Source organism: Pithys albifrons, chromosome 5 (assembly GCF_047495875.1).
Source record: "Pithys albifrons albifrons isolate INPA30051 chromosome 5, PitAlb_v1, whole genome shotgun sequence".
NCBI classification, from domain to species: Eukaryota; Metazoa; Chordata; class Aves; order Passeriformes; family Thamnophilidae; genus Pithys; species Pithys albifrons.
The window spans coordinates 24,671,747-24,683,830 of NC_092462.1; the positions used below are offsets into that span (position 1 = coordinate 24,671,747).

General features: G+C 38.4%; 1 protein-coding gene across 6 annotated transcripts in view; it reads right to left on the minus strand.

The window, feature by feature from the left end:
* Positions 1-12,084, minus strand: part of MANBA (mannosidase beta) — a 58,178-nt gene that overhangs the window by 40,750 nt on the left and 5,344 nt on the right. For all 6 annotated transcript variants that reach the window (XM_071555935.1, XM_071555934.1, XM_071555930.1 and 3 more), the window contains exons 2-6: positions 8,989-9,083; positions 8,402-8,507; positions 6,348-6,518; positions 3,614-3,737; positions 1,066-1,241 (exon numbers count right to left, since the gene is read on the minus strand). In XM_071555935.1, coding sequence (XP_071412036.1) covers positions 1,066-1,241; positions 3,614-3,737; positions 6,348-6,518; positions 8,402-8,507; positions 8,989-9,083 — 672 coding nt within the window. The remainder of the gene's footprint in view (positions 1-1,065; positions 1,242-3,613; positions 3,738-6,347; positions 6,519-8,401; positions 8,508-8,988; positions 9,084-12,084) is intronic.

Genomic DNA, 12,084 nt, shown 5'->3' on the forward strand with positions numbered 1-12,084 from the left:
CCAGATTCCTTCTCACAGCACATCACTCTCCGACAAACCTAACTGTCCCATGGCAGTGAAGTAGACAGCAGCTCCATGGAGGACCTCCAGGGCTCCCACTCTGCCCACTGGTCTGAGCCTGCACTGTCAGGTTCAGTTCTGCACTAGGGCCCTGAGCGAGTTCTTGCCTCTTTTTGCCACACTGGGCTTACTGCCTAAGTCAAGACACCAAGCTACTTGTCAGTTAGAATAGATGCACTGATTTTCTTCATCTCTCAAGCCTATGTATCTTTTCTTAATTACACCTGTATGATAAAACTCAACAGTTTCTAAAAATAACATATGCAACAAATTTTATAAAAGTTAAGGAATTTTAGTGAATTAAGTCTGCCACTAAACAAATTCCCAGCACTCTCTGAAGGCAAACAAACCAATTCTTTCCTCTTTCATCACTGGAGTGTATACCAAATTCATCACTTTTCAATTGAGTTCTCTCTTCCTTAGAGCAGCCTTTACTGGTCCAAAATTCCTCCTCAGTTTTGTCAGTCCAAAGGACTACAAACCAGAGTAAGGAAGTACTACTCCACAAAATTTCCAGCAATCTTACTGCCAGACAAGTTCTCTATAGGGCTCTTTTTATTTATCTGGAAGAGGATCTACTGAGAGGTTGAGGAATGTTTCTCTCCTGGGAGAACCATGCATACTGTAGTATATGCTAGTCTCAGTAAATAATAGCAGGTGAGACACTTGCTGCCAGTGAAGTGAAGTTACACAGGCTATCCAAAGGTTGTCTACCTAAATATCTCATAATAACTCCTCTGACAGTGGCCAGTGATGATGTGACTTTTATTTTTTAAAGCTTCCTGATCTTTTTGACACTGAGCAACAAAGCTCCACAGATACCTGTTTTTAGAAAGGAAAATAACTGTTCTCCTGTCCTGTAAGGGGTACAGGACTGTTGTTAAATGTTGGGAATACAGTAAGAAAGGGGAGGGAGGCCTAAAACTGGCATGGAAGCAGAAAGGCACATTGGAAACCAGGGGAAACATTTCGCAGCTGGCGAGCTTTCCACACACACCTCCTTACCTTGTTGATGTTTACAAGCAGCACAATGCTGCCTTCTCCAGGTTGAAGCTTCACACTGAATGTTTGCTGTGTTTGCAGTTTGGGAATGCTGACAGTCACACGACCTGCAATTGGCTTGGAGCTGACTACATCAAAAATAGACTCGACTTCAAGACACCACTGCTGAGCACTCTTTACTAAGTGGAGAAAAATGGGAATTTACATGTTTTATATACTTATTAGTTAACGTGATCTCTCATCAAAGAAAAAACCAAGCACCTAAGACTAAATCTAACAATTTTCAGGCTGTGTTTGAACCAGACCTACAAGATTAATGCTTGTTTAGTGCATAAGACGTCAGTGTTTACATTTACCGACTTGGAAGAGAAGGATGTCTCTTAACTCTCTTTTTTTTAAATTCAAAGGCCAGTTGGGGCTTTTTTCAGTGTTCTGTACAAAAGTCAGAGACCTTGACCCCAGTCACTTCATTAGGAAGGATTTTTTTCCCACCAACTCCCATAGACATCATATTTTCTCTTAGTCAGCACTCATCTGAACATGGTACTCTTTGGGAAAGATTGTAATCACAAGCCAGTACAATCACTTTTGTCAATGAAACAAAAACAGCATTAACAGAAAACGAGGTGAATTCATCCCAGAGTCACTAAACAAAATGAATGGAGTTATGCTGGGATGAATTAGGCCCACTGTGTCTAGACTTGATGGGCTGTACCTTTATGTCCCTTCTGCCATCAGTGTATGGTGGAGGACACAAGTTAATGACTTCCCTGAGATCTCTCTACAGTTACATCAGAGGGTCCTCTGCTTTACAGAACTTACTGAATAAAGGCAAGCCAGGGTCAAGGGTACTCCAGGGTGTAAAGTTCCCATTAACATCAGCAATTCAATTGTGTAGCTGCAAACACAGCCTGGCTAATCCTGTACTTCAGACATTACAGATCAACATATAAGCGAAAGCAAATAAAACAGAAAACAAGGAAAACTACAACTAGGGCGTACTTTGTGTACCCAGACTTCTAATCATGTACTTTCCCTTTTCATTTACATACTTAACTCCAAGAGAGAAAGAGAGCTCCCTCCAAAAGCAAAGAATTACATTCAGCCCTGGTGTGATTTTCACTGTCTTTTGTAGAATGCAGAGCCATTATTGAGTTCCCAAGTTTATATTACACTCAGCATTACCCAGGGAAGACCAATTTTCAGAAATGTTGGAAGGGTTAAAAAAACATCCACCCCACAAGGGTCACCCATTACAGTGCATCTTCCCTCTCCTCCAAAGGCATACAGAAATTCCAGCCCATTCCTAACTGCATGAACTGTGGGCTCTAGGCAGGGAAATCAAGTACAATGAATCTTTTACAGACTCAGTGGTCAAAAGAGTATGACACCAAATCTGGTAAGCAATAAAAGTACATATGCAGCTTAAATTCAGGTTGTTCATTTACTCTTGCAAATGTTGTTTGAATTCTAATAAGCTCTTGCTCTGCCTTCTAAACCCTTCTCTGCTGAATGAAAGAGGTTTGCTCTCTCTAGAGAGCAAGATTTTACCTACCAGAAGGTGGAGTTGTGGGAATGTGGGAGGGACCAGAAAACATTTTTACTGTAACTAAATTTTAGAGAGCACACAGTCTGTGCTGGGGCTTTCCATGGAAATTCCAGTCACGTTAATTCTAGCTAAGACCTACAGCTATTTCTGGAAGCTTTAAAAGCAGCCATGGAGTGATGTCTTCCTCTTTTATTCATACACAACAAATCTATTCCCAGGGGCTGAAACTCAACCCAGTGCAGAGGACTCCTGTGCTAGCCTTTACTCCACTGAAGCTGGGGCTCCACAGGCAGTGAAAGCAAGACTGCGGGTGGTCTACAATGGGCCATAGTACCCTTTGCAAAAAGTTTCAACAGAAAATTAACTACTTTTGCTCAGCTGAAATGATCTTCAGGACAAAGGAGAGGAAAATCAGAGACCACAGCTAGAGAGGAAACCGGTTTGGTAAGTTAGGTAGCAGGAATGCAGGAGGCTATCCTCTCAAACTGCAGCCTTAACAAATTATCCTTGCATAGCACGACTGCTTTTCTCTCAGACTTCACTTTGTGTCCTAAAAACTCAACACTCTTGAAACTGAGCTTGCTGTGCATTTGTCTTTCCAACACAAAACTAAGACTCCATAGCAGCTTTGCCTTTGTTTTAAATGAAAGTGAGACAAAAGTGGGACACTTTTATTGGGTGAAAACACCTGCCGATAAAAAAGAAATTTTTCAAAAACAGGAGAACAGGTGCTAACCTCTGATATACTACATTGATTTCTGCAGTTATTTGGAGCCCTTTAAGCAGGAAAAAAAAAGAATCTGAATTCTATAATTTTTAATTGCTATTGTTTGTACTGAAGTACTGTTTCAAAACCTAAAAAGGTGTGCTGTGGTAAGAACTAGAGAGTCATAAAACATCCAACAGAACATCCCCTAAAATGACAGAAATGGCAGTTAAATAAGCTTAACAATGAAATGGTTTGTATTGCAATAGTGAAATAACAATAAAATGAAGACTTACCAAAGAAAGGAGTTACAGAAAAGTAAATCAGGTAGTAATGGTTATAGGCTTCAATCCTAACATCTTTCCAGATTCCTTGAGTGGGAAAAGAAGGGCCCCAGTCCCAACTAAATGAACACTGCTCCTGAAATACATAATGATTATGTTACAATTGCCTATTTTTCACACAGGCATTAATACTAAGCCAGAAATAAAAGACATTTGCTATCTAGGAATAAAATACTGGCAAGCGCTGAAAGAATTTTTCTAATTTCCATAAACCCAGAAGAGCCTCCTATTTTTTTTCTTATTTCTTGACCAGAACTCTGCTGCTACTATCTATTTTTATTATATAAAAACTTAAATTTTGTATTAAACATCCATGCACAGGGAAATTTTGTATTACTGAAAGAGCAAAACGACACCTAGCACACCACTTAGAAAAAACAACAAAACAAACAGCAAAGATCAAGAAAACCAATCCAGCAGTTTATTCTCAATTCAGCTAAGAATTATCTTAGTTTTTAATGTCAGTATTTAATTGTATACCTAAAATACAAACTAAGCAGAAAACCGATTGTTAGAAATGTTACTGTATTCTAAAAGAATAGTATAAAATTAAAAATCATATCTGAAATACTTTATCTCCTGTTTTTGTAACACCACAGTTTAGTCCAAGGAAAGGGATACATATGTCTGGTGTGTTTGTGCAGTTCAGTCATGTTCGCTCTTTCTCCCCTTTTTATGGTTCTCTTACACAAAAACAAAGGGAACAAAAACACAGTTGAGAAGTAGCTTAGTTCTGGTTCTAACATCAGAATAACTGTCAGAATTATAAAATGCTGGTCAGGCAGAGAAGTACCTACACTAATTTCCATTTAGCTGTTTTCAAACCTGGTCAGACCTCTAGTTAACAAACAAATCCCTTGACGACATCTATTCAGCTGCCCTCCGACTTTCACACAGCCCCAGCCCCAAAGCAAATACAATAGATCTGCTAAAGTCTCGTACAGTGACACACAGTTCTAAATTTAGAGAGTAATAACTCACAGCCGAGGCATGCCAATTTGGGCAAACCACATTGCACAAGTCTGGCCTATCCCCTGCATCGCCAGAGTCCGCCTGCCCGCCTATCAAATTGCCAAAGAGACTTCCAGGAAGGAAACACTGGGTCTGCTTCAAACACAAAACCAGGGGCAGCACATTCTTAGAAAACAATTGAAAGTAATTTTCCCTTTATAAAAAATAAACAAACGAATCACGGACAGATTCTCAGGTTTCACTAAGAATACTGCAGAAACTGCCATCAGAAACATTATTTCATAAGAACAACATACTTGTATCACTGAAGCTCATTACCAGTGACAGGCTTGTGCTCTGCCACAAATCCTGTTCAGATTTAGGTAAGTTTAGTGCACTTCATACTGCACCTGAAATGTGCTAACAGCTCTCCATTACTTTCACATGGGAAGCCAGCTCACTTTAGAAATGTCCTAGTATATTTGTTTACTTTTTAATGTGACATAGCTGCTGTCCTTGCCTTACACTTGGAACTCAAAATGTTTCTGGAAATTTCTGGAGCTGCCTCCAAATACAGTTAAACAATTCATTTGAGGAAAAAAACTAGGGTATTTTCTTACAAATTTAAAGGTATGGTTCAGGAAAACATAAAATCATTCCCACCCATTTCTGCTCTATAAATAAGGCCACAACTGCTTAATGCCTTCTTTCTTTCAAGCTTTTCTTTGCACTGATTTCTAAGAAACACAGTGGACTCAAAAGAATGAATAAACTTCCTAAAAGGTAGTGAAAATAAAAGTAGCAGTAAGTAGAAATAAAGACAACTTAATCCTAAAAGATCTTTCCAGCACAACATGGAGTTCATGCTTGCAAATTTTAAAGGAAATTACATACAGGTTTAGATTAACAGGATTCTAGTCGATTTTTGAGAAGGCTCTAAAAAGATTTTATTAAAAAGATTGAAAATAACTAACAAGAAAGGCATTTAAATGGAGACAAACATGCAAAAACACCCAAAAAGAAAAATTCCAAAATACAATCATCTTAGCCATTGCCTCTATCTGCTGCCAAGCTATCAGAAATACATGAGATGCTCTTCAAATGATAGCTTGCCTTGGGTAAGTTTTAACAGCAATAAAGCCATGTCTTGAACCAAAGTTTCTGAGCTTCATTCATTTATGTTACACTGTTGTTTTCACTGAATATGTACTTATAAGTCACACTTCACAACACTAGTAAGATGAGAGCAGGTTCCCTGTTAGATAACACTTCTTGGGACACGCCAGAGCTGCCCAGTATAAATAGCACAGCACATGAGCAACCGCAAACACTCACAAAGCTGCTTGGCTGAGATTTTTACAGCCTTGGAAATACACACTGGTATTTGCAACAGTGAATTCTATTGTCAGCATACACTGCTAAACCCACCCAGTGGATCAAAATGTAATGATTGCACATTTCCCAACACTATCCTGTTCTCTTAGCAGCAAGTCTCCTTGCTGATTCCTTGATGGAAACAGCCTTTCAAGCATTCTTATCACTTAAATATGAAGTCTGGCCTTATTATGCCTCTTGTGTTACCAGCATGTTAGATTACAGGTTTCTAGGGGGGATAGGGCAAGGAAACTACAATAAAAAACATAAAATAACATTGCAGGTTTCAGAATACAACTGTAAGGACAGCACATGGTGTGTTCCTCTTTCCAAGGCTGAAGACAGACAATTGTGCCCCTACCTTTCTGATGAAATTCACATGGCACTCTCCTTTCTGCCCAGGGGGAGGGCAGGCTGGGGGGATGCTGTAAGCTTTGTGACACCTGCTCTGCTCTGCTGCATAGGAAATGGCCGACAAGAAACGGACTTCAAGAAAATTGACCTCCTTGATCACACTGGTGATATCAAAGCTCTAGGACGAATAACAGAACAAAATCATTACAGTGCTGACATTTACTTATGAGACTGATAATTACTGTTACATTGGGATTTTAATACCATACATATAATATTCAATGGCATTTGAAATACAGTCTCAACGTGTTTTGGTTTTGAAGGAAAAGATACTTCTTAAGCTAAAAAAAAAAGGGAAATGCATCGTAATGTTTTAGATAGAAAGAGATGTTTCTGGACAAACCATTTCCTCATACTGAGCCCTCATTGCAGGCTGCAGCACTCTGCACACAGAAGTGCTTGAAGGACAAGGACAGCAAGATAAACTTTACCTTCTTCCTCATTCAGAACTCATCTACATCTTCAGAAGGACACCTTATTCCAATTCAAAAATCTGGTCTATACAGGAGTCCCTCCAACTCACACTGTGCTGCCAGCTCATCTCCCGCAAGGCCGAGCTGCCTTGTCTGTGAATGTTGCAAAGCTTTATTTCATGCCACCTTCATTCTCATTCCCAAATGTACACACACATATTCTATGTCAGCACCAAATGAAGCATTTGGGGGCTTCCTCACTGGGTCACAAAATCCCCTTCAGTGTGGCTAAAGGAGAAATGTTCCATTTCAGAATCATCCTGGGCTATTGAGACAATACGGTGTCAATGACTAATAGGCATTTGTTCCTCACACTGTTCATTTGTGACAAACCAGGTCTTGGCAATTTTTTCTGACTCAGGGGCAGTCCAGCTACCATCACTCGTGTCTGTAGCACAGAGTAGAAAAGTACAAAGCAAAGAGTCCTTCCTGAAGTCATTGTTGCCATATGGAACAGGTGAACAAAGCAGAAGTCTGGGTCACAGTAATCAGACGCAATTTAAGCCAGTACACTCTGGTTTTACAGTGAAGGCCATTTCATGAACTGTTACAATCTGAGACAAAATGAAGTTGCAGAAATATGGACAAAATGATACCGCTTCCCAACTTTACAGACCCTGCTAATGGCAAATGTTTAGATACTCTCTAAATAGTAAATAATTACAATTTCGTAAAAGCTCCAGGAAATTTCTTATTTTACATATGGTAAAACCAAGTCAAAATGAAACTCAGTGGTTTGTCCCAGGTCACACAGACCCAGGTGGCAGAATCTGTCTCTCATGTCTCAGGTCAGTGTTTCTGCAATAAAATCTGACAGAATTGTAAATGCTGAGACACAGAGACATGAGATTTCATTTGTCATTCACTTGATCCACTACCATTCTTCTTTTAACTCTTCATTTTTTCATCCTTTTAAAGAGAAAAGCAAGGATTGTTCCTTGTGTTAGTACCAGAATAATCTTATATTTTAAAGCTGTACAATTAGCCTGAATGTTTTCGCCACTCTCAAGATCGTTTCATGATGAATACTCTTATGCTGGGACAGGCTAAGCTCAAAAATGCAAGACAATGTCATCAAAAGTGTAAGATTAAAAATAAAGTACCCTGTTTAAAAAAACAAAAGCATGGAAACAGAAAAGCTTTGCAACATGTGCACTTTCATTGCAGTATTCACATGCAAACCAATTAGTAAGTAGACTTACACCTAATATAACAGATTTAAGCTTACTGTTTCTTGGATCTGGGACAGATCCCAAGAAGCAAGACATATTATTAGCGGACTTGATCCTCTTGCATTGGCCCTCTCATTTAGGACAAGACACATTCACCTCTAGATATGACCCTGTTGCAAAGGTAAGTGCACCTCTCTTTCTAACATTTATCTGATTATACATGCTTTCCTCAGGTCAACACTTTCCAGGGCCAAGCACCTATTTTTGTGTGTACTTCAATCCACTGAAAGTGCTCAGAACAAAAGAACTGTGAAGATAAAAACAGAAGAACCTTCAGAAATAAACACATTACTTACATATCTGTTAAACATGTTGTCTGTTCTCCCCACAGTGACATTGTTGAGCAGGATCTGTGCTACTGTATCTACTCCCTCGAAAACCAAATTCACTTTCTGCCACTTTCTACAGAAGATAACACATACATGAAAAACTGTTAGAATACCTAGAGTTAACAACACACAGGAGACAGACAATATAAAAATGTGCATCACCATTACCTTTAGCAGCACTTGCCTCAGCTACCTCCAAAAACATTTTACTCAGTGTGGGTACATTATATCTTTAAATAGTCAAATTAAGATAACTGAAACAGCTCAAGTCTACAACACAGCATGTTCACAGACACACCACATATCAGATAGGAGAGCTTCCAATTAGCCCAAGCATTATCCTTCCTCAGTTGAGAACTCGTAAAAAACTTTAACAATTAATTAAAAAAAATGCAACAAAATGTTCTGCAGCAACAGTTTTGCAGCTGCACATTACTGCATAATTTGTTTTATTAGACACAAAAGTATTAAGCAAATTTTGAGCTGATGGATTCATTCGCAATTCTGCACGAAAGATGGCACAGAACTATTTTAGACGAATCTTTATTGCATACCTGACGTCAAAAGGAGTTTTAAACGTCCTGCTGTAGGTCCAGTTATCTAGAGAGATCCATCTGTACATCACATCATTAAATCGATAGTATGGATCCTAGTAACAGAACAACAAAAAGAAAATTACAAGACTTATTTAGTAATAGTGTTACTACATGAAAAGCATCAACATATCCATTAGATGTACACTTCTTATTTCAGACAGTCTGCAAATGCAAAGTCCATCCTATTAAGTTAGTAGTCCTGATATTCCGTTTCACCTTTGAAATAATATATGAAAGCAAAGCTTTAGTAATATAGGCCAAAACCCCATTTGCTATAATGACTCATACTCAAATCAGAGGTAGCAGGATTTGTTTTTACAGAAGAAATTACTGGTCTGAAAATTAATCAATAAATCAAGACAGCTTGTGACTTAATGAGAGGAACAGAAACAAGATCACTCTCATAATGGTGGAGAAAGTAAGACTAATAGGATTTTGAGACAAAGAAACAGCATTTTAGGCTTCAAGGGACAGCAGTGAACAAACCTCTAGTTTAAAATAACTGAAATGCTTCAGTTGTTCTTGTCAGCTAGTCTTGCTGTGGTACAGCTAAATGAAATTGTTATGTTTGGAGGGAGAAAGAGAGAAAGGAGAAGCAACACAATTTTGGTTCTGGTATAAAATTAAATTATTACTTTTGAGAACAGTACTGCATTTACACCAAATGTTCCCTCTTCCCATTAACCACACTACCCAGAAGAATAAAAGGCACAGTTGGTCTAAGCTATGCCCTTGATGTTTTAGGCTTCATGCTGCATTTATTACCTCATGGTGGGTAACAATTTCCCTCACCTTGGTTGAAGGAATCGCTTGCATGGATCTGACAACCCAAGGCCTTGCACCTCATACAAAGGCAGCAGAAAGGTACAGACTTCCAGCCCCTGTTACAGTGCAGGTGTCTGGATCAGTGACTGACAGCTCAGCTCAAGCCTCTGCAGCAGCTGCACGGCTGAACTGCTTGCTCAAAGAAAGACCAGTCTCTTCAGGACTACATGACTCAAACCCAGCTAAGAGACAGGGCAGATGCATTAAGGTTTGCTTTGATATGACTGTTCTACATCACCAACACAGTTTAACTACTTGCCCTGAATATCCAAATTCACACAGAAGAAAATCTGCCCAGGTTTTTTTTTCCCCTACTTGTTGAAGCTTAATGTTTCTCCCCATTTCACAAATCAGTATAGATAGCCATGATACTTTGGATTTGAAATCTAAAAAAAATGTCCCATATCTCACATTTATTTTACAACTAACAGGGCCAGACAAATCTATTGACTTAGCAGAGCAAAACTGTAACATCTAAGTGACTGTCCTCAGAAGCATAATCCTCTCTGGAATCCTACAGCAATACAAACATCATCCCTTGGAGCCCATCCTGAAGGAAAGTTGTCATCCTGCCTCAACATGCTGTGCTCTATCAATCAAATTCCTTACTATGAGGGAAGAGTCAAAAAGGGAAGGTCTTGTCACTGTGACCTCTGTACTGTTAATACAGTATGTTCTCTCGGAGTTAAGTCATCATGAGCTTACCAGAACAATCACTGAATTTTAAGATATTTATAACATTACTTTTATATGCAAAATGTATTGGGGAATAATCTCAGACTCTTACAAAATAATAATAAATAATAAATAATAATAATAGGCTAATAAATGCATAGTAAAATGCAGAATTTAGGCTCATAAAAGAAACACCACTGAGATCATGGTATTCAGACAATTAAAGGCAAGCAACAAATGTTACAGACCCTGAAAACCCACAATATGTACTTAAAAAGCATATTTTTAACAACTGTCTTGCTTTAACCTTATAAGCTTTCATATACATTTACATATGTTATATTTAACATTATATACTATTTTATTTCATGTTTGTAAAAATGCTTTGAAAAATGTACATGTTAAATTTCAATCATTGCCACTTGCATGTGTGAAATATTTAACAAAAGGCATAGGATGTAAGTTGTAAATGCACTATCAACAGCAGACTGTAAAGCCGCTTGGTTAATGGTCAAACAATCGATGTCGGGACCTCGGCAAAAATTTATAAAAGAAACCTGCACCACAAACACATGGACATAGAGATGTTAATGAAGAAAGTTCTGACTTCTGGGAAACACAAAAACTGGTTGTCAAGCAGCAAGGAGAAAAGTAGGAATATTTCACCAGAGGCAGAAATTGAATGGCCTCTTACAGGAGTTTACAGAGTGGCTTGTTTATATGTCAGAGCATACCGCAGATCCTTCTTCCTGAAGGAGCTTTCTTCTTTATTATCTAAAGCCTTCAACCTTCCAGAAATGCACTGACTGTTAAAATACGTGTCATAGAAGGTGCTAATTAGCCCTTCTGAGCACAGTTTCTTACTCACAGGCATCCATCTTTTTAGGTGGAAAACTCATAGTTCTGTATACCTTTGAATACACTTAACAGCTTACTCATTGCTGTACAACCAGTAAAACAGCTTATATATCACACAGCAAAGCTGTTAAATGCTAATACTGGTTAGTCATGTTTGGAATGATAAATGTTGCTTATTGTAAAATCAGTCATGTGGTAATGTTCAAACAATGCTTTTTAGGCAATCCTCAATTTCTCCTCATTCAGGAGAAATGCATGACCACATAAAGTCTTCTAAGAAAGCAAAATTACTTTTTCAATAGACTTGTGAGATTATTGACTTTTTCATTATAAAATACAACTCTTCTGAGTGCTGGAGGATGTACCTGTAGAAGTCAAATTGTTTGGATTTTTCTGAAACAGAATTTCATCCCACATTAAATCAGCTCACATCAAAATTAAAGGCTTATTTCAGAAAAGTGGATGAAAAAAAAAAGACAATGTGAAACCACCTAAAGGCACCAGCAGAATTTGAAAGATGGTAGAAAACAGACTGTACATCTATTAAATATAGTTCACATGCAATAGCTCAACAGCTCAGTGTGTTCCTGGAAGCAAGTCACAGAGGGGTGGAGTCAACTACAGCTATTTTTAGATCCCACCAAACATGACAGCCTTGTATTTTCCTGCTCCCTGCAATTTGGGAAAAAAATCTGA